The following is a 24,084-nucleotide window of genomic DNA, read 5'->3' on the forward strand; positions in this document are numbered from 1 at the left end:
AAATAAGCAGAGATATTGCTGCTTTTTTTTGTAGAATATAGCAACATACATTCTCCTTTATAAATGCCCATCTGATGTGATAATCATTATATTTTTTTATATTTAATTCATCTGTTTTTTCATAGCACATATTCTTACCTATTATCATTGGTTGATTGATTGATTAAATATTTCTCCCAGTAGAATGGAAGCTAAAGTCTGAGATTTTTGTTTTGTTCATTGCAGAAACTCTACATTTAGAATTGTACCTGGCATATATTAGGAGTTGGTTAGTTGATAGACATTTATCGAGTGGAAGAGTATCAAGAGATAAGTCCAGGTTAGGTATATATTCAAGTAGTGGAATTAAACTAACGACTAAGTAGAATCCTCAAGTAATGGGCTTTACATAGGAGAATGGATATTCTAATTATACACTAGGGAGGACTAATCCCAAGAGGAGGCTGTAAGTAAAAAGGATAGTGAGAATAAGGAGAAAGTTTAATTACTATTACTTTGTAAGAAACAAAGGTATGAAACAAATGTAATCCATAGTTTTAGCAGTCATCTTGGCTTCTGAAAATAAGAAAATCTCAAATATCCAGAATTTGTAAAGACTTAACCAGTTTGAGTACACAGGTTTTTTTCTTATTATTTTTGAGCATCATTTTAAGACATTTTAGGTAGGAATAATTGAAAATATACCAATACTGACCTGTGTTCTTTCTACAGTAGTTTTAGTTAGCTTTTTATTGCTATGACAAAAATACTTGACAAGAACAATTTAAAGGAGAAAAACTTAATTTTGGCTCATGGTATTATAGCTCAGTGGTGGGCTGAATTCTGTGCTTGGTGCAAGGCAAAGCAGATGATAGAAGGGTTCAACAGAGGAAAGCTGCTCAGCTCATAGAGGTGTTCGGGAAGCAGAGAGGAAGTGGCTAATGGGCCACAGGGAAGATGCACCCTTCCAGGCCATGCCCCCAGTGACTTACCTCCTGCAGCCATGCCCTACCTGCCTGTAATTAACCATCAGTTCATTCAAGCCTGGATGGACTGATTAGGTTACAGCTCTCACAATCATTTCACTTCCAAACATACCTGCATGAACAGGGGAGCTTTTGGAGAACACCTTATATCCATAGCAACAGTGTTTAAACAATTTTTTTTTATTGAACCATGAGCATCATTAAGAACAATACTTTTTAGATTATTCCCAAACATGGTGATATTGGCAAGGTCTATTAAGAGAGGTTGCTTCTTCCACAGAGACTCAGATTGTTTCCTTCTCACAACCACACATATACAAATACACATATAACACTCCCCTACATAATTTGATTCTTTCTATCTTTTCTGTAAAATTTTTTAAAAAATTTCCTATCATGAACTGTTTTTTGTGTTGATATACTACTGATTTGTATTATCCTTTTTTTCCTTACTGTTTCTAATCTGCTAAGTCCTTAGAAGCTGAATAACCAAAGTCATTGAAATTAGCATAAGATGTGTTTAATGTAATCTTGGCTGTTATCTGTTCATAAAGTGAATAAAATGAACACATTTGCTGTTCAACAGTATTTCTTTCATTTTATTTTTGGACTATATTTCAGATAGAGAAGGTTGCCAGAGCAATTTCCTCTTTGAGTAAAATATTGCTTTACTCAAAAAGAAATACAAAAGAGAAAAATCATATGCTTTGTTGTGGGAAACTAATAAGGTATAGATTTCAACTGAGCAAAAAGTGGAATGTTGTAAACAGCTTGCCTAATTATAGCGTATACTCTTTCTAGTCCTTTTTTCCTTATTTGTAACTTATAATTCATAATATTTACTTTTGTAAGTTTGTGTAGAAAACAAATAAGGTAATGTAACAAGTGTTTGCAAAACCACCATGTGTTGTTGAGCACTGTGAAGTGTTAGAAAATGAAGTCAATCTGGTAAGACTAAGCTCTGGAAAATCAATAAATACTGCTGCCCCCAACCCACGAAGGCAGCTGAACTTAAGGTCACTGGTGTGAATTCCCTGGTACACCAAATAAAACACAGATACACACTTTACCTTTAAACAAGCTTCAGGATGGCTTCTCCACTCTCAGCCTCAGGCTCCTCAAATAGGAGAGCAATAAAAAGTCATGCAAGGCTGGCGAGAGAGAGCAAGCACATTCAATAGTGGGCTTTTATTGCAGGGACCCTTATTCTTAGAAAGTTCCATCCAGAAAAGTTCAGAAGGGGCAGGGTTACAAAGGACAGGTGAGTGTAATTTGATCCAAGGGGCCATGGAGCGACATGCCTGTGTCTGAAGACATGCCCTTAACTTCCTGGACCAGGAGCAATGTCCAGGTCACTACAAGATGTCAATGCCTCTCTGCTCCAGGATGGAAGACACAAATCATTCAGAGTGCCTCCCCACAAAATACTATAGTAAATAGACTGTTGGTGCTAAAGAGCTAAAGTAAGTTTTTAAGTAGATGAACCATGAATAACAGTGTTTCATGCTAGAGTGGTTTAGAATGGGAGATAGAATCTGGAGGGTCATGTATGACCTAATTGTATCATGGCTCACAAATTATTTACAAGATTTTTAATTCTACCTTGATCATTGAGCTTTCAGAATTATGCTCATTAAAATCTGTTTCCTTTTTTTCTTCTAACAGTTTGGTAAAGGGAGACACAGCAGCTTCTTTGCCCATCATCAGCTATTCTCTTACTTCATACTCACCTTATGTAACAGAACTTCTGATGGAATCCAACGTAGAGCTGATAGCAAAGAATGACTTGCGCTTTATAGATACTGTCTATAAGGTATTTTGAGTTGATGGTGAAACAATAATATTTTAGAACTTATTAAATGATTTGAAAAAATTAATGTTTTAATAATAATTCCTTAGATGCTGTCACATGTCACTTAATGATGGGGGTATTCTGAAAAGTGTGTTGTTTGGTGATTTTGTCATTATACAAACATCATAGTGTGTACTTACACAAACCTTGATGCTATGTCCTATTACATACCTAAGGTATATGTATAAGCTATTATTCCTAGACTGTAAAGTTATACAACACATTACTGTACTAAGTGTTGTAGGCAATTGTAATACAAAATAAAGATTTATATATCGAAACATATAAAAGGCATAGTAAAAATATTAGGCAATAGGAATTCTTCAACTCCATTTTGATCTTCTGGGACCACTGTCATATATATGGTCCATCATTGACCAAAATGTTCTGCAGCCCTGGATTGTGTATGCAGCATATATAATTGACAAAATATTTCATACTCATTCATGACATTAAAATGCATACCCTATGGAAATCAAAATGCAATTCAAGTTTGCTTTGTGACTGTGAATGTTTCCTACTCTGATAAATTATGGCAACTATAAACATTAGTCACTGACTGTCATTTGCCATTTTTCTATCAAATGTTAGTAAAATTTGATACACTGGCAGAACTTAGAGGTAAATGTAATTACATTCAGTAAAAATTTGTAGTTCATAAAATTATGAGTTAATGTATTTGTGCATAAGAACTGAAACTTTGAGGTAATTTGTTCTTTGAGGTCTAAGACCTTGTCTTATATTTAACTAATATCTACATTTCTACTATATGTATATTGAATTTAATTTTAAAAATATTTTTAATCATTTATTTTTTTCTCAAGTATTGTGTTTTTTAAAACTTTTTTTATGGTAAGGCCTATTTATTAGATCTTACCTTTAAAAAACAATAGAGTTGCGTTTAATGGAATGGGAGCTTTTATATGTATTCTAACCCCAGAAAGCTCCTATAGAAGCGTAAATAGAATTTGTAAGAAATATTAGGATGTCACCTGGCAGAACTTTACAACTTTAGAACCACTGGTCTAGTCCGTTCACAAATGAGAAATTGAGATCAAAAAACATATTGACTTGGGGCTGAGGTTGTGGCTCAGTGGTAGAGCGCCTGCCTAGCATGTGTGAGGCCCTGGCTTCGATCCTCAGCACCACATATAAATAAAATAAACATATTGTGTCTAGCACCTAAAAAATAAATATTTTAATTTTATTTTATTTATTTATTTATTTATTTATTTTTATTGTTGGTCGTTCAAAACATTACACAGTTCTTAATACATCATATTTCACAGTTTGATTCAAGCGGGTTATGAACTCCCAACTTTACCCCGTATACAGATTGCTGTATCACATCAGTTACCCTTCCATTGATTGACATATTGCCTTTCTAGTGTCTGATGTATTCTGCTGTTTGTCCTATTCTCTACTATCTCCCCTCCCCTTCTCTCCCCTCCCCTTTTCTCTCTCTACCCCTTCTACTGTAAATCATTTCTTCCATTTATATGATCTTGTCTTACCCCTCCTTTTCTCTTATATATCATTTTGTATAACCCTGAGGATCGCCTTCCATTTCCATGCGATTTCCCTTCTCACTCCCTTTCCCTCCCACCTCTCATCCCTGTTTAATGTAAATCTTCTTCTCAAGCTCTTCGTTTCTACCCTGTCCTTGTTTACTCCCCTTATATCAAAGGGGTCATTTGGTATTTGTTTTTTAACGATTGACTAGCTTCACTTAGCATAATCTGCTCTAATGCCATCCATTTCCCTCCAAATTCTATGATTTTGTCATTTTTTAATGCAGAGTAATACTCCATTGTGTATAAATGCCACATTTTTTTTTATCCATTCATCTATTGAAGGGCATCTAGGCTGATTCCATAATCTTGCTATAGTGAATTGTGCTGCTATGAACATCAATGTAGCAGTGTCCCTGTAGCATGCTCTTATTAGGTCTTTAGGGAATAAACCGAGAAGGGGAATAGCTGGGTCAAATGGTGGTTCCATTCCCAGCTTTCCAAGAAATCTCCATACTGCTTTCCAAATTGGCTGCACCAATTTGCAGTCCCACCAGCAATGAATAAGAGTGCCCTTTTCCCCGCATCCTCTCCAGCACTTATTGTTGTTTGACTTCCTAATGGCTGCCAATCTTACTGTAGTGAGATGGTATCTTAGGGTAGTTTTGATTTGCATTTCTCTGACTGCTAGCGATAGTGAGCATTTTTTCATGTACTTATTGATTGATTGTATGTCCTCCTCTGAGAAGTGTCTGTTCAGGTCCTTGGCCCATTTATTGATTGGGTTATTTGTTATCTTATTGTCTAATTTTTTGAGTTCTTTGTATATTCTGGTTATTAGGGCTCTATCTGAAGTGTGTGGATTAAAGATTTGTTCCCAGGATGTAGGCTCCCTGTTTATCTCTCTTATTGTTTCTTTTGCTGAGAAAAAAACTTTTTAGTTTGAGTAAGTTCTATTTGTTGATTCTAGTTGTTAACTCTTGCACTATGGGTGTCCTATTGAGGAATTTGGGGCCCGATCCCACAGTATGTAGATCATAACCAACTTTTTCTTCTATCAGATGCCGTGTCTCTGATTTAATATCAAGCTCCTTGATCCATTTTGAGTTAACTTTTGTGCATGGCGAGAGATAGGGATTCAGATTCATTTTGATGCAAATGGATTTCCAGTTTTCCCAGCACCATTTGTTGAAGATGCTATCCTTCCTCCATTGCATGCTTTTAGCCCCTTTATCAAATATAAGATAGTTGTAGTTTTGTGGATTGGTTACTGTATCCTCTATTGTGTACCATTGGTCCACCCGCCTGTTTTGGTACCAGTACCATGCTGTTTTTGTTACTATTGCTCTGTAGTATAGTTTGAAGTCTGGTATCGCTATACCGCCTGATTCACACTTCCTGCTTAGCATTGTTTTTGCTATTCTGGGTCTTTTATTATTCCATATGAATTTCATGATTCTTTTCTCTATTTCTACAAGAAATGCCGTTGGGATTTTGATTGGCATTGCATTGAACTTATTGAGAACTTTTGGTAATATCGCCATTTTGATGATGTTAGTTCTGCCTATCCATGAGCAGGGTATATTTTTCCATCTTCTAAGGTCTTCTTCTATATCTTTCTTTAGGGTTCTGTAATTTTCATTATATAAATCTTTCACCTCTTTTGTTAGGTTGATTCCCAAGTATTTTATTTTTTGGGGGGATATTGTGAATGGAGTAGTTGTCCTCATTTCCGTTTCAGAGGATTTGTCACTGATATACAGGAATGCCTTTGATTTATGCGTGTTGATCTTATATCCTGCCACTTTGCTGAATTCATTTATTAGCTCTAATAGCTTCTTTGTAGACCCTTTTGGGTCTGCTAGGTATAGGATCATATCATCTGCAAATAGTGATAATTTAAGTTCTTTTCCTATTTTTATGCCTTTAATTTCTTTCGTCTGTCTAATTGCTCTGGCCAGTGTTTCGAGGACTATGTTGAACAGAAGTGGTGAGAGAGGGCATCCCTGTCTTGTACCAGATCTTAGAGGGAATGCCTTCAATTTTTCTCCATTCAGAATGATGCTGGCCTGTGGCTTATCGTAGATTGCTTTTACAATGTTGAGGTATGTTCCAGTTATCCCTAATTTTTCTAGAGTTTTGAACATGAAGGGATGCTGTACTTTGTCGAATGCTTTTTCTGCATCTATCGAGATGATCATATGGTTCTTATTTTTAAGTCTATTGATGTGGTGAATAACATTTATTGATTTCCGTATATTGAACCAGCCTTGCATCCCAGGGATGAATCCTACTTGATCATGATGTATAATTTTTTTGATATGTATTTGAATCCGATTCGCCAGAATTTTATTGAGGATTTTTGCGTCAAGGTTCATTAGAGATATTGGTCTGTAGTTTTCTTTCTTTGAAGTGTCTTTGTCTGGTTTCGGAATCAGGGTGATGTTGGCCTCATAGAATGAATTTGGAAGTTCTCCCTCTTTTTCTATTTCCTGAAATAGCTTGAAAAGTATTGGTGTTAGTTCCTCTTTAAAGGTTTTGTAAAACTCTGCTGTATACCCATCCGGTCCTGGGCTTTTCTTAGTTGGTAATCTTTTGATGGTTTCTTCTATTTCCTCTATTGTTATTGGTCTGTTTAGGTTGTCTATATCCTCCTAACTCAATCTGGGCAGGTCATAAGACTTAAGGAATTTATCTATGCCTTCACTATCTTCTATTTTATTGGAGTATAAGGATTCAAAATAATTTCTGATTATCTTCTGTATTTCTGAAGTGTCTGTTGTGATATTACCTTTTTCATCCCGTATGTTAGTAATTTGAGTTCTCTCTCTTCTTCTCTTCGCTAGCATGGCTAAGGGTCTGTCAATTTTATTTATTTTTTCAAAGAACCAACTTTTAGTCTTGTCAATTTTTTCAATTGTTTCTTTTGTTTCAATTTCATTTATTTCAGCTCTGATTTTAATTATTTCTTGCCTTCTACTTCTTTTGCTGTTGTTTTGCTCTTCTTTTTCTAGGATTTTGAGATGAAGTATGAGATCATTTATTTGTTGGTTTTTTCTTTTTTTGAGGAATGAACTCCAAGCAATGAATTTTCCTCTTAGAACTGCTTTCAATGTGTCCCATAGATTCCGATATGTTGTGTCTGTGTTTTCATTTAACTCTAGGAAGTTTTTAATTTCCTCCTTGATGTCTTCTAAAACCCATTGATCATTCAGCAACCTATTGTTCATTCTCCAAGTGATGCTTGATTTTTCCTTCCTTCTTTTATCATTGATTTTCAGTTTTATTCCATTATGATCAGATAAGATGCATGGTATTATCTCTACCCCTTTATATTGTCTAAGAGTTGCCCTGTGACATAATATATGGTCTATTTTTGAGAAGGTTCCATGTGCTGCTGAGAAAAAAGTGTAACTACTTGATTTTGGGTGGTATAGTCTATATATGTCAATTAAGTCTAGGTTGTTAATTATGTTATTGAGTTCTATAGTTTCCTTATTTAACTTTTGTTTGTAAGATCTGTCTAGTGGTGAGAGAGGTGTGTTGAAGTCTCCCATGATTATTGTATGGTGGTCTATTAGACTCTTGAACTTGAGGAGAGTTTGCTTGATAAACACAGCCGCACCATTATTTGGGGCATATATATTTATGATTGTTATGTCTTGTTGGAGTATGGTTCCCTTGAGCAGTATGAAGTGTCCTTCTTTATCCCTTTTGATTATCTTTGGTTTGAAATCTATTTTATTAGATATGAGTATGGACACTCCTGCTTGCTTCCGCATTCCATATGAGTGGTATGATTTTTCCCAACCTTTCACCTTCAGTCTATGAATATCTTTTTCTATCAAATGCGTCTCCTGTAGGCAGCATATTGTTGGGTCTTAATAAATATTTTTTAAAAATATGGGCTGGGGATGTGGCTCAAGCGGTAGCGCGCTCGCCTGGCATGCGTGCGACCCGGGTTCGATCCTCAGCGCCACATACCAACAAAGATGTTGTGTCCGCCGAGAACTAAAAAATAAATATTAAAAAAATTTTCTCTCTCTCTCTCTCCTCTCTCACTCTCTCTTTAAAAAAAATATATTGACTTGTCTAAAAGTGTAATAGAATTATAAACAAATGGAACTATGGTTTTCTGAAATCTAGTATAGTAGCTTGGTATTTTAATGAACTAAGGCGATTTTCTAGTACCTACGAAGATTTTTGAACTTTTTGATGATTGACTATTTTTGCATCTCTCTGGCACATTCCTAGCTACCTGGTTGGTTGGTTGGTTGGTTGGTTGGTTTTGCTGTAATTAGGATTGAACCCAGGGATTCTAGGCAATACTAGGGCAAGAGTTCTGCCACCGAGCTACATTCCCCAGCCCTCTCGCTGTCTGTTTTCTACGTGGATGCCTCTCCTGACTCACACCAGCTCTATAAATTTCTGTAATAGCATTCATTAATGACTTAGTCTTTCTTGTCCTCTCGAAGATAGCTATCTCCTGACCTAATAGCTATTTATCATTTTGAATTAAAGAAGAAAATGGTTACATTACAGAATCTTTTTCCTCTTTGCAGCTTCTTCGTGATCACTTTAATTATAAACCAATTTTGACAAAAAAGCAATTTATTCAATGTGGGTTCGCAGAATGGAAAATCCAAATTACTTGTGATATTTTGAATTGTGTGATGAAGAAGCACAAGGAATTAAGTAGTCTTACCAAGGTAATTCTGTGAATAGATTTGGATGCTAACTTATGCTAAATGACCCAACATTTTAATGTATAAAATTAAGCCCCTATATAGCCAGTTGTTGCATAATACAATTATTACATTATTCACAGATTTGGGTAATCTTATAAAGCTTTATGTTTACTTTAAATACTAGTCACTTATTTTTATACACCTGTAACTTGGAACTGCTAGTCCTAAACCAACAGTTCAAAGATAATGCATTTTCTTCACTTCTTAGTTTTTAAAAGACATATAGTTTCTAGAGTCTCATTATTTTTAGATATATTTATATATGAATATTTATATGATAGTGAAATTAAGTATACATTATTCTTTCACAGAAAATTTGTAATAAATTCCTTTTTTTTTTCTGGTACTGAACATTGAATCTAGGGGCCCTTTACCACTGAGCTATATTCCCAGATATTTTATTAAGACAGGTCTCACTAATTTGCTTAGGTTCTTGCTAAGTTGATGAGGTTGGCCTCAACTTTCAATCCTCCTGCTCTCAGTCTCCCAAGTCACTGAGATGAAAAATATGTGCCACCATGCCCAGCTGTAATTATGTCTAATATCATTTTGTTTCTAGACTCCATCACAACAAAGAAAGAAAAGCATTGCTGGTAAGTCAGAACCTTGTTCAAGCAATGAGAAAGCACTTTTAGAACCTGTCAGCATTGATGTCACGACTGGCAGGTTTCTGACTTCAGGAAAGGTATGAAAATATTTTAAAAAAATATCATATAATTTAATAAAGAGTTATCTGTATGGTGAATATGACATACATGATTCACTTCTCTCCCTGGCTATGGTGAAACTTTTGAGTCAAATACTACAATGTAGGGATGTTTACTTCATATACCAAATATTGTTTGGGAAAGTTCCTGAAGTTTTAAGAAGAGAATAGCAATGTAAAATCAAATAAGCCTTATATTTCTAGTTTCAAATTCTGCTTCATTTCCCAGATAAAATACTGGCAATTTAAAGTTACATTATGCAGTTATCTACATCTACTCTTCATTATATGTATCTGTTCTTCCTAAAATGGGAACATATGAAGAATCCACCATTAATTATAGTGGAGGTTATGATGATAAATTTACATACATTGATGGTTTTACAATTAAGAGTATTGATTATCTAATGATTGATAATCTCCTAATTTGGAATTGGGTTTTGGTTGTTTTACATGTAGGTGTTTTTAATATTTTCTCTGTTTTGATATCAGTTTTTGACTACTTTTAGCATCTATGCCTAAGTGTATCCAGTATATTTAGAAGTATAGTTTTTCTATCTCCAAGAGATATTTAAACCAAAGTATTATTTTTTAATTATATATGTACTTTCAGCTGTCTTCTATCTGGCAAAAACTTTCTTAGATTGAAGGATAGTATCCCAGGTGAATAGGTTCTTATGCTATGTCAGTAAAGGAATTCTAAGAGGCGTGGATTCTGAATAACTGCCCATAGTTTTCATCCATACACATCTCTAAGTCTTCTAACTCTTGTTAGTTTCTTATGATTTTCTGACTGTTAAATGATTTATATCATATATCCTTCCTTAACTAGAACATGAGTAAACAGGGATTTATATCACTTTTTTTTACCTTCACTGTGCGTTAGCACACTATTGGGCATATTTAATAAGTACTTATTACTTTGATATTAAATATGATTTGATATAATTAAATGTACTTTTCAATTTATTTCAGTGTGTAGGTTGAAGGGTAATCTAAATTATCCTAACAAAGAAAAATGTAAAATTTCAATACACTAGATTTGTTTTTTATTGTCTTAGTTTTCTTCATTATCTATCAAAATTTAATGATTTATGTCAGATCTTCAGTCTGACATAATTTATAATTAATCATCAGAAATTTGAATAAATATTAACATTCTAAGATTTAGAAAAGTTAGAATCTTAAGTACATTTCTTTGTTTATGGGCAAAATATGAATCTGTATTAAAGCAAATTATTTCCTTCACAGCACTTTATAAAGAATGCTATTCATGACTTTGTCACATATGTTAAGTTTGTATAGTGTATACACAAACTGTGGAAAGTAAGTAGGCAAAAGAGCCCTTTATAAATGCATTGTTGGACCTAGTTCTTCTTGTCAGAATTTTCCCTTTGCCATTATTAGGTTTTGATTGTTACCTGAAGGTGTAATATATTGTGACTTGTTAATTATACTTTTTAGTTTTAATAGTACAATTATCTACTAAAAATATGATTTTAACATGTGATCAATGTTTTAAAATTGAGCGATTTTTTTTTTCTTGTGATAAGTCTCAAATACCCTGTGTTCTCTGTTGTTCTAGCACATGTTGATTTAGACTAGCCACATTAGACGGTGGTTACTATGTTGAATATCCCAGCTCTTTTAAAATAACATTTTATATTATGGAATACTTTAAACATTTGTAAAAGTACCCATTACCTCATTTCAAAAATTTACCAATTCTTTGCTAATCTAGTTTCACCTTTATTGCAATAACTCTTCCTGACATTTTCAAACAAATCTAAAGATCGTTAAATAAATATTTCAATTTTTTTCTAAAATAGAAATGTTTTAAAATAGAATGCTTTTAAAAATATGAACCACAGTTTCATGGTCACACATAAAATATTGTAACAATAATATTTTATAGTATTTTGATACATTATATTATATATGGCGATTTAAGATTTTTTTAAATCTTGAAAGGAAGATCAGGTATTCTTTTTGCAAAATGACCATGTGTTGTTTGAAATAACTATGGGAGTACAACCATTAAAGTATTTCTTACATATTTTTCTTATGCAGAAGAAAGCTGTGGTGATTCGTCACCTGTATAATGAAGATAATCTTGACATTCCTGAAGCTACAACAAGTCCAGTAGCAGATACTGATGAAGCATTTGATATGTTGAGCTTAAAGCCTTCTGAAATAAACATTCCTGAAGAAAACGTGCCTGAAATCAAGGATGAGCAAAAAGTAAGAATGTTAGACTTCTTTATCAAATGCCAGTATTTCTTTTGATAACCTTGACTGTTTCAGTGTTTAAACTTTGCCATATTTCTAGCCTTTTGAATTATTAATGATGGCATATTACTCATGTTATCATTATGTAGTAATCAGTCATACTAAATATCATTAAACTGATATTATTTGTTGTTGTGTTTAGGACTTTGGGCATATGTTTTGAGTAATGCAAAAAATAAGAAGACATCGTGTCAAGGGTGGAAGGGGAGAATGAAGTTCATTGGATTGGACAAAAGGGAATAAAGGGAATGGAGTGGGAATGGGACTAGGAAGGACAGTAGAATAAATGAGACATAAGTTTCCTAAGTTCATATATGAATACATGACTAGTGTAATTCCATATCTGGTGTAGCCACAAGAATGGGAATTTATACTCCGTGTATGTATAGTGTGTCAAATTATATTCTACTGTCATGTATATCTAAAAAGAACAAATTAAAAAATTTTAAAAATTTATAATCTAGTGAGATAAAATATACCACTTTGTACAGTGGAGTTTGCCTACTACATGTTTTCCTATATTGATGATTGGAAAAGCTTGGCACTTCATTGTCTTTTCATTTTCTTCTCTGGATCCATGCTATTTTTTTTTCTACTAGATTACCATTTCTATTAGCCTTTATTGCCGTGGACCCTGTTATATACATGATCTCTACTGCTTTTGCTAAAATATCTGTTTCAATCCTTCATCTATGTCATACGATTTCTGTACATCTTAATATATAATTGGCATTTATAAAAAATACCAGATAGCCATTTGACTTATTTCCTGTTATATGGCACAGTGAATAATCTCAATGCACTTAATGTCATTTTGGTCATTTCCTCTTAGTTTTGTTTGTTAAAAGAAATTGTTAGTGGAAATTTTATTGTACCATCTGTATTATTTAAGGGCATTATGTAGATTCACTCACAGGAACCATGTTAATAGTTATTGTTGCTCTATTTTTTTAGATGGGAATGGAAACGTGAGATCTCATATTTGAGATGAACTAACTTAAATGTTCAAGTAGTCTCCTTCCAGTGATAGTTCTTTTGACTCTTACTGTACTGCCTCTCCTAACTATTGAAATAACATGGTGAAAATGGGAATACATTGACTTTAAAGGAATTTCAACTTATAAATTAATCTTTTTAATCATTTTAGGATGTAAAAGTTAACCTTGAGATTACTACACTACAGACCATGCTTGCTGAATGCCAAGAAAAGCTTAATAAGTTGCCTTCCATAGAGAAAAGGTTAGACTGTTTGGAAGAAGCAATGAAAGGAAAAGTGATGGTAGATGAAACGACCTGGACTAATCTTCTGAGTCGTGTCACTCTTCTTGAAACAGAATTGCTTTTGTCCAAAAAGGTATTTTTCCTTAGCATGTCTAGAATATCTCAGATATAATAAAGCATTTTTTTACTGTTAGGTGTGTTTTCTATTGGAAATTTAAATATGAGAGTATTTAGGTAATGAGAAAATGTTTACTTAGAATGAAGTTCTGTCTAAATATAGCCTGTTTTATCTGTGGCTATTATTTTTCTCTTTATCAAGTAGGATAATCTGGAAAACCTGTAAATTGAGCTCTAAGTTGTTAAAAATACTTAAATTACTTAAAATGAGGTAAGAATATGTTTGATTTTGTTTATAAAAAGTTTGAAATTAATCTCTTAATAGTACAATATTTGAAGAAGATGAAAAATCAACTCTTTTTTTACTTAATAACTTCTAATGTGAATTTCATAGAAATAACAACTGAACTTACCATTGTTGTATTGGAACTGAGAAATTGTTTCTATTATTTAGAATTCAATTCTGTTTCGTTTTTTCTTCATAGAAAATAAAGTTGGTAGATTCAAGAAGCTTAAATTTGCTTCTACATTTGAAAGATACTTCTAATGCCTACAAATACTTACATATTGCTTTGAAAATAAAATAATTTAAATTATTTAACATCGTTCCCTTTTAATACTTTATACATGGCAGTAAGAATATAAAATGAAAACATTTTTCTTTTCATTTTATTCTAAATGTTTATAACTATACTTTGCAGAATGAATATATAGACTTAAATGTAGTGAGTGAAGAATGTGCTTCTGGTAGTGATGTAGATCTTCAGACTCTTGGTAAGTCCCTAAATAGTATTATTATTGGTGGTATAACAAGGGATTTTCAGAAAAATAATTTTTATAGGTACTTGGTAATGTTAGTATTCTCAAGCCTTGTTTTTTAAAGAAAACACAAAGCTTCCAGAAAAAAATAATGAACCTAAATACTACTGAAACTAAGGATTGCTTGAGAAGCCAGTTTACATATCTCATGTAACATAGTTGGGTGAATAAATTCCAGTGTACATAGTTGCAAACCTTGGAGACATCTTGCTCTTTTTGTCACTCTAGATTAACAACATCGACCTTTAGCATTTTTAATTTTTAAACTTTTGTAGCATTCTTGAATGCAAATAATATATGTAAAAGAAGAAAACATTTGTCAATAATCTGTGAAGTATTGAAAACTTTTTGCATTTGAATAGTTCACTGATAGCAGTAAAAGAAGAAAGATCTAAAATTAGTGACAGCAGTGACAGATCTTTCCCATGTCTCTTGCCTTCACAAAGATATTATCAGGGTGACTGAGCTGCATGGAGCAGCTTGGATAAAGATTTCTGTTTTTCAGCAACAGCTTTTTTTTTTTTTTTTTGCTCTTTTTAAAATGTTTAAAAATGTGTTTTAATTAGTTTTACATTGCATCAACAACATTTTTATTCTTTTGATTCTTCCATTGTTCTTGAAAGACATGTTTTTATTTTGTGTCTATGATTAAATTGTATTTGTAGGAGAAATACTTCGTACAATTGAGAATTCATTGTGTAGTTAAATTTTAGTATATGTAAAGTTTAGTATATAGTATATAGTTTAGTATATAGTAAAATCTTTAGCTATTATATATATATAATAATAACAACAGTACATTACAGTGGTAACTGTGTGCCTGGCACAATTCTACCTATTATATTAACTGATTTAATTCTCAAAATAATTACCCAAGATAAATACTGTTATTACCGATATTTTATAGATTAAGAAACTAAGGTACAGTGAGATTGAGTAACCAAGGGTCACACAGTTATCGAATGATAGACAAATTTGAATGCATGCAATCAATTCTTTTCTCTTAACCACTACTTAATTAGTACACGTACCAATTTCTTTTTCTTTTTTTTAAGTGCCTTTATTTTTTAAATACATGACAGTGGAATGCATGACACTTCTTATTACACATACGGAACACAATTTTTCATATCTCTGTATATAAAGTATGTTCACACCAATTCATGTCTTCATACATGTACTTTGGATAATTATGTCCATCACATTCCACCATTATTGCTAACCCCCTGCCCCCTGCCTTCCCCTCCCACCCCTCTGCCCTATCTAGAGTTCGTCTATTCCTCCCATGCTCTCTCTCCCTACCCCACTATGAGTCAGTTACCTTATATCAGAGAAGACATTCGCCATTTGTTTTTTTGGGATTGGCTAACTTCACTTAGCATTATCTTCTCCAACATTATCCATTTACCTGCAAATGTCATGATTTTATTCTCTTTTTTTGCTGAGTAATATTTCATTGTGTATATATGCCACATTTTTAATCCATTCATCTACTGAAGGGCATTTAGGTTGGTTGTACAGTTCAGCTATTGTGAATTGTGCTGCTATAAACAGGCTGTATCCCTGTAGAATACTGTTTTTAAGTCCTTTGGGTATAGACCCAGGAGAGGGATAGCTGGGTCAAATGGTGGTTCTATTTCAAGTTTTCCAAGGAATCTCCATACTGCTTTCCATATTGGCTGCACTAATTTGCAGTCCCACCAGCAATGTATGAGTGTGCCTTTTTCCCCACATCCTCGCCAACACTTATTTATTTTTTTTTTAAAGAGAGAGAGAGAGAGGGAGAAGGAGAGACAGAGAGAGAAGGAGAGACAGAGAGAGAGAGAGAGAGAGAGAGAATTTTAATATTTACTTTTTAGTTTTTGATGGACACAACATCTTTGTTTGTATGTGGTGCTGAGGATCGAACCCTGGCCGCATGCATGCTGGGCGAGCGCGCTACCACTTGAGCCACATCCCCAGCCCTCACCAACACTTATTGTTGTTTGTCTTGATAATAGCTGCCATTCTGACTGGAGTGAGATGATTTCTTAAAGTAGTTTTGATGTGCATTTCTCTAATTGCTAGCGATGATGAACATTTTTTTAATATATTTATTGATTGATAGGATATCCTCTTCTGAGAAGTGTCTGTTCATGTCATTAGCCAGTTTATTGATTGGGTTATTTGTTTTTATGGTGTTTAGCTTTTTGAGTTCTTTATATACCTTAGAGATTAGTGCTCTGTCTGATGTGTGAGGAGTAAAAATTTGCTCCCAGGATGTAGGCTCTATTTACCTCACAGATTGTTTCTTTTGCTGAGAAGAAACATTTTAGTTTGAGTCCATCCCATTTATTGATTCTTGCTTTTAATTTTTGCACTATAGGAGTCTTAGTAAGGAAGTTGGGTCCTACTCCCACATGATGAAGATTAGGGCCTACTTTTTCTTCTGTTAGACGGAGAGACTCTGGTATAATCCCTACGTCCTTGATCCACTTTGAGTTGAGTTTTGTGCATGGTGAGAGATAGGAGTTTAATTTCATTTTGTTGCATATGGAGTTCCAATTTTCCCAGCACCATTTGTTAAAGAGGCTATCTTTTCTCCAATGTATGTTTTTGGCGCCTCTGTCCAATATAAGATAATTGTAATTTTGTGGGTTAGTCTCTCTGTCCTCTATTCTGTACCATTGGTCTACCAGTCTGTTTTGGTGCCAATACCATGTTGTTTTTGTTACTGTTGCTTTGTAGTATAGTTTAAGGTCTGGTATAGTGATGCCACCTGCTTCACTCTTCCTGCTTAGGATTCCTTTAGCTATTCTGGGTTTCTCATTTTTCCAGATGAATTTTATGATTGCTTTTTCTGTTTCTCTGAGGAATGCCATTGGGATTTTGATTGGAATCGCATTAAATCTGTGTAGTACTTTTGGTAGTATGGTCATTTTGATAATATTAATTCTGCCTATCTAAGAGCAAGGTAGATCTTTCCATCTTCTAAGGTTTTCTTTGATTTCTCTCTTTAGGGTTCTGTAGTTTTCATTGTATAGATCTTTCACTTCTTTCATTAAGTTGATTCTCAAGTTTTGCTTTTGAGGCTACTGTAAATGGGGTAGTTTTCCTCATTTCCCTCTCAGAGGATTTGTCACTGATATACAGAAATGCCTTTGATTTATGGATGTTGATTTTATAACCTTCTACTTTGCTGAATTCATTTATTAGTTCTAGAAGTTTTCTGGTGGAGCTTTTTGGGTCTTCTAGGTATAGAATCATATTGTCAGCAAATAGTACTAGTTTAAGTTTTTCTTTTCCTATACATATCCTTTTAATTTCTTTCCTCTAATTGCTCTGGCCAGTGTTTCAAGGACTATGTTAAATAGGAGTGGTGAAAGAGGGCATCCCTGTCTTGTTCCAGTTTTTGGAGGGAATGCTTTCAATTTTTCTCCATTTAGAATGATGTTGGCCAGGGGCTTAGTTTGGACAGCCTTTACGATGTTGAGATATGTTCCTGTTATTCCTAGTTTTTCTAGTGTTTTGAACATGAAGGGGTGCTATATTTTGTCAAATGCTTTTTCTGCATCTATTGAGATGATCATATGATTCTTATCTTTGAGTCTGTTGATGTGATGAATTACATTTATTGATTTCCTTATGTCTTATGTTGAACCAACCTTGCATCCCTGGGATGAATCCCACTTGATCATGGTGCACAATATTTTTGTTATGTTTTTGTATTCGATTTGCCAGAATTTTATTGAGAATTTATGCATCTATGTGCATTAGAGATATTGGTCTAAAGTTTTCTTTCTTTGATGTCTTTGCCTGGTTTTGGTATAAGGGTGATATAGGCCTCATAGAGTGAGTTTGGAAGTGTTACCTCTTTTTCTATTCCCTGAAATAAATTGAAGAGTATTAGTATTAGTACTTCTTTAAAGGTCTTGTAGAACTCAGCTCTGTATCCATCTACTCTTGGGCTTTTCTTGGTTGATAGACTTTTGATGGCATCTGCTATTTCATTACTTGATATTGGTCTGTTTAAATTGTGTACATCTTCCTGATTCAATCTGGGCAAATTGTATGACTTAAGAAATTTGTCGATGCCACTTTATTTGATATGAGTATGGAAACCTCTGCTTGCTTCCATAGTCCATGTGAGTGGTGTGATTTTTTCCCAACCTTTCGACTTCAGTCTGTGTATGTCTTTTCCTATCAGATGAGTCTCCTGGAGGCAGCATATTGTTGGGTCCTTTTTTTAATCCAATCTGCTAACCTATGTTTTTTGATTGGTGAGTTTAAGCATTAACATTCAGTGTTACTATTGAGACATGGTTTGTTTTACCAGCCATATTTGTTTATTTTTGTTATCTAACTTGACTTGATTTTCTTCTTTGATTAGTTTTTCCTTTAGTCTACTACCTCCCTCTGCTGATTTTCATTGTTGTTTTTTGTTTCCTCTTCATGGAATATTTTTCCAAGGATGTTTTGTAGTGTTGGTTTTCTAGCTATAAATTCTTTTAACTTTTGTTTAACGTGGAAGGTTTTTTCATCTTCAAATCCAAAGCTTAATTTTGCTGGATACAAGATTCTTGGTTGGCACCCGTTTTCTTTCAGAGCTTGATATATGTTGTTCCAGGGTCTTATAGATTTCAGGGTCTATGTTGAAAAATCTGCTGTTACCTTAATTGGTTTTCCCTATATGTAATCTGATTCCTTTCTCGTATGGCTTTTAAAATTCTCTCCTTATTCTATATATTGGGCATTTTCATTATAATGTGCCTGGGTGTGGATCTGTTGTGATTTTGTATATTTGGTGTCCTGTAGGTTTTTTGAATTTGGATTTCCAATTCATTCTTCATGTTTGAAAAGTTTTCTGATATTATTTCATTGAATATAGATTGTTCATTCCTTTGGTTTGGACCTCTATGCCTTCCTCTATTGCAATAACTCTTAAATTTGGTCTTTTTATGCTATCTCATATTTCTTGAATGTTCTGCTCTTGGTTTCTTACCATTATCACTATGTGGTCTATGCTCTTTTCAAGATTATATATTTGTCTGATTTCCTGTCTTCCAAATGGTCTGTTCTGTTGGTGATGCTTTCATTTGAGCTTTAATTTGGTTTATTATTTCTTTCATTTCAAGGATTTCTGTTTGGTTTTGTTTTTTTAGAACCTCTATCTCCCTGTTGAAGTGATCTTTTGCATCCCGTATTTGTTTATGTATCTCCTTGTTGAAGTGATCTTTTACTGCCTATATTAGCTCTCTCATATTTTCCTTGAGTTCACAGAACATTTTAACCATGTACATCCTAAACTCCTTCTATGTCATTTCTTCTGCTGTGACTACCAATGATTCTATTGAAGTGGTGTCTTCATTTGTTTGGGGCACTTTCTTCCCTTGTCTTTTCATGTTTCTCATGTGTTTTCCTTTCCAGCTCTGTGGGTCTAGATTCTTATTGTGTTTATCCTATAGGTTTGTAGTGCTCTTGTAGGGTTCCAAGACCTCTCCTTTGTGGGGAAGGACAATATTAACAGATCACAATATCAACAATATACCACCTATGAACAATTTGTTGTTATTAAGACGTTTACAGTTTAGTCTCGCTGTACAGAAATGTTGGATTCAATTATTATCTAAAATATAACCAGTAGGTTTGTAAAAAGGTTTACAGCTTCTGATGGTGGACAATAAACTGGGGGTCAGGTGTATGACGATATGCTGAGGAGGTAGGATGTGAGGATATAGAGTTAAAATATCTTAGGAATTGTGAAGGAGAAATCTAGTGAAGAGAGTTAGTAGCAAGAGAAAAGACAGGAAGTAATTAAGGTAGGCAAATATGTGGGATGACAATAGAGTATATAAAACACACATATGTATTTAGAAAAATACAGATGTTAAAACACTAAAATTTGGAGGGGGCAAGAATAAAAAGGAAAAGAAAAAAAGGGCATATACAACACCTCTATATTATATTATTCAGATGACTCACTCCTCAAAGTCCTATTTTATGCAAAGTTCTTGGTTTCACATATGTTGGGGATGTGAGGGCCGGAGGATAGAGAGGTAGAAAAGAAAAAACAAACAAACAAACAACTCAAAGGAAGAAATTAGGGTTGTAGCTAGCTTTAGAGATCTGCATCTTTCCTGCTTCTCTTCTCATACCGTAGGTGGGGAAGACTGTTGTTACCTTGTGTCTCTGCACTCTGGATGGTGGAGGTGACCAGGGTGGGAAGACTGGTCCTGGCACAGGGCAACTGGATGTGGGGAGTGGCACCCTCTAGTCCCTGCAGAAAGACTGCACCTCATGGGTCTCTTTCTGGGACTGCTTGTATGACTTGAGCGCCTGGTACTATCTCCCTCTCTTGCCTGGAGATTTCCCAGTTCCTGGTCTCTTGTTAGGCTTTAGCCCTGTCTCCCTCTCCCCTAGCAGTGGATTTCTGTGGAGAGCAGCTGAATAGGGGTCCTCTAACACTCTCAGAGATGGAGTATTCTGACTAGGTGAGATCTGCCAGCATGTCAGTGCAGGGCACGGGGCGGCTCATTCCCTTCCCACCACCATGTTTTTCTGGAGAAAAAACATGCCAATTTCATCATCACACAAAGAACTGTTTTAGTGATTAAGTTATTAAATATAATTATTTGACATATTATTTTAGGTGCTAAATTTATTATAGACTGCAATTTTCAGATTTGGTAAAAATATTGATTTTTTTTCGTTTTTCATGCATTTATTCATCAAATATCATATCACTACTCTAAGAGTAGTGAAAACAAAAATTATCTTCTGATCTGTCTTTCTAGCAGACAGAAAGTATATCTATAACATCTTGTGAAGCTCAAATATTTCTGCATCGAAAGAATATTGAATGTACTCTTTGCAAAATATTACTTTTTAAAGTTTGATTTGCATATTGAACCTTACTGTTTTTTTTAAATATATTGTTTTAGTTGTAGATGGACACAATACCTTTATTTTATTAATTTATGTGCCTAGAATTGAACCCAATACCTCACACGTGCTAAGCAAGTGCTTAACCACTGAGCCCTGGCCCCAGCTTACTGTTTTTTAATAACATTATTATTACAGAATATACTCTAAGCCTATATCAGAACACTGTCTGAAATGAATGTTAGGTTATGAATGAGGCAAATATGTGTTTAATAGTTTATAATCTAGATAAATTAAAGAGTCCAGTTTATAAAGCCTTAACACCCTTTTCCTTACATGATGCTTGAAAACATAAGGTTTGATTTCATTTGCATGCAGAAAGCAGTAATTTACCAGTCTAGTCATAGAATCATTATTCCATCAGGAAGGATTTCCATGAAGTTCCAGATTTGTTTCCCTTTATCAAAAGTGTAGTATTCGTGGAAAACTGTAAGGCAGCTCAGTAAAAGTAAAGTAGTAGAACCTTTTAAGGATTGAGTTTTGCTTGGGTCATTTAATTAATTTATTTATTTAGAGGATTTAAGAAAGTGAGGGCTCTTCTGATTTGAATGTTGTCAGGAAGCAGGGGCAATTTGATGATACGAATGAAATTGAGCTGAAATTTTCAATGGAAAAGAACTACTCATGTTAGTGGAGAAAGGGCTATATCTAGTCATTTTTGTGGTTACATAATGCTTTTGTCTCCTCAGAAATGACAGTGGTTTTATGTTGATTTTGCTTTTTCTATTTCATGACTTTATGTGATATTGCTTTTAAAGAAATTGTAATATGCTTATATTATTTATGGGTAACTACAATAATTTAGGTGTTAATTGCCATTTAGGCTACCCCAGTGTCAGGGCTGATTGTCTTGTTTTTGTCTTGTTTGCTTTGTTTGGGCCTTTCCCCCATAGAAGTAAAACATATTATTAAAGTATGACACCACAAAAGGGTATGGTTTGTTCTGGTATGACTAGAAGGATGGGTACATGTGGGCAAGGTTAATATCCTCAATTTGTGTCATAACAGTAGTTTAATGATTGATTAGTAGAATATAAGACGGACAAGGACAGTAGTTTAAGAATAGTTCATTGGTCATTGTTTTAGAAGAATAACAGATGTCTGAACTAAGGCAACAATCACGAAGATAAAGAGCAGGGAATACGTTTTGGAAATAATTTGATGTTCAAATCAGAAAGACTTTATTTATCAATAAGATATTACTTCATTCACTGATTGAAGAAAGAGTGAAGGAGAGAGGAAAAGTTAAGACTGACTGCTTATTCATATTTGACTCATGTGATTGAGCAGATAGTTGGTACTCTTTAGTAAAATAGGGAATTCAGGAAGAAGAAAAGATTTGGGAAAAATAATGAGTTCACTTTTGAATATAATATGTATAGAAAAGTAAGATTCAGAAACTGGTTGGATATGCACATAGGTCCTTGATTTGCTGACAAATTATTAAATAGTAAAGGATGCAGCTAGTTCCCTTACTGGTAAAAGGTAAGGGAACCCCAAATTTGACAGTCAAAAGATTAGTGGTCATGTAAGGAGAACTGTCTAGAAAATCTAGTGTCCTGTACCTTAGATTTCCTTTTCTTCAGAGGGATCTCTTAGCAGTCACTACAGAAATGCTCTTAATGACTGACTTCTGGGACCTGGTATCATGGGTCACTACTCTCCATTTTCTTTTGCAATCTGAACTGAATTCTTTTCTCAATTTCCTACAACATGGCTAAGAAACAATTATGTTTAAACAAGACTTTACTAAAGGTTCAAGAAAGCAATAAGAAAAATTGTTACTGAAAGTAATATGCACTTAACTCATCTGACTATGAAATGTGCCTGGTGTTTGTATGCTGCACTGTATACCCTTTGTAATCCCCATGGGGAGATCTGTCTGAATAGCCTCCCAGCCTGCATAATACCAATTTCCTTCCATCACAAAACACACCCTTGAACAAGGCTAGATACCTTTAGGCCCCAAAATGCAGGGGCAGAAAAGCCATTCCTTTACTCCCTGATATCTCCATCTTCCCAGTCCTGTATCCTCTTCCTAGGAATCCTTCCTCTTTGGGGAATAACATCAGTACTGTCAGAGTATACTTATCTCTACCCATAGAAAATAATAGAAGATTTAGAGCATAGTAGATACAATGCCTGCTTAGTTTTAGATTATTCCTTAAAATTACTTATTGTTCAAAGTCCCTTCTAAAAAATATGTATCTCTCTAGTCTTCAAAGTTGTACCATATGCTCTGGACCTTCAGGCTCAGCTAATTGGATCAATAGTACACACATAACCCAGCGGATACCAATCCAAAGGGTGTTGAGACAAATTCTATTCTCTCTCTTAGAATTTGGAATTAAGACCTCAAGAATAACTTCATGTTACTCATTACCAAATAATGTTGGGCCTGGGCTAGGATGGCCATTTTATTCAAATTCATGCTGATGATTGAACAGTGAAAGCCACTCTATAGACAAAAGCAGAGAAAGGGAGCAAGTGACAAAAGAAGTAGGCAAAACAGATGGTGATTCCATTTGAGATAAAAATTGAAGTCTTATAGTTGTTTCAGTCCTCCTCTATTAATATTTTGTTCCCGAACTGAGGTTGTCAATAAAGGCTTACGATAAAACTATCTTATTTAAATCAGTTCAAATGGACGCCTGTTTTGTTGTTGTTTCCCTTATCTTTGCAATCAGTATTACTCTGACATAATGGGGTATGACTATAGGATTGACTTGGTGGGGCATGTACTATCTCTAATGGTCCATAATTGATTGAATTATAGGAAAAATTTGCCATCATTTTGTCAAATTAATGATATCAGGATATCCGAAATGTTAAAATTTTTTATTTAGAGAAAAACTGGATCATGAATTTTGCACATTGTTTTTGTCATGTGTATCAACTTGGGATAAAGATGTTTCTTGATTCTTTAAAGGTATAT

At 34.1% G+C, this 24,084-nt stretch overlaps 1 protein-coding gene across 7 annotated transcripts in view; it reads left to right on the forward strand.

Moving 5' to 3' along the window:
* The window catches only part of Cep44 (centrosomal protein 44), a 42,238-nt gene that overhangs the window by 16,282 nt on the left and 1,872 nt on the right, over nt 1-24,084 (forward strand). For 5 of the 7 annotated variants that reach the window (XM_013358709.4, XM_040293910.2, XM_013358710.4 and 2 more), the window contains 6 exons: nt 2,631-2,778; nt 8,891-9,037; nt 9,636-9,761; nt 11,853-12,023; nt 13,219-13,425; nt 14,111-14,183. In XM_013358709.4, coding sequence (XP_013214163.1) covers nt 2,631-2,778; nt 8,891-9,037; nt 9,636-9,761; nt 11,853-12,023; nt 13,219-13,425; nt 14,111-14,183 — 872 coding nt within the window. The remainder of the gene's footprint in view (nt 1-2,630; nt 2,779-8,890; nt 9,038-9,635; nt 9,762-11,852; nt 12,024-13,218; nt 13,426-14,110; nt 14,184-24,084) is intronic. The other 2 variants (XR_002483993.3, XM_040293913.2) reach the window with 1 other exon arrangement.

The sequence above is a fragment of the Ictidomys tridecemlineatus genome, chromosome 14 (genome assembly GCF_052094955.1).
Source record: "Ictidomys tridecemlineatus isolate mIctTri1 chromosome 14, mIctTri1.hap1, whole genome shotgun sequence".
Taxonomy (NCBI): Eukaryota; Metazoa; Chordata; class Mammalia; order Rodentia; family Sciuridae; genus Ictidomys; species Ictidomys tridecemlineatus.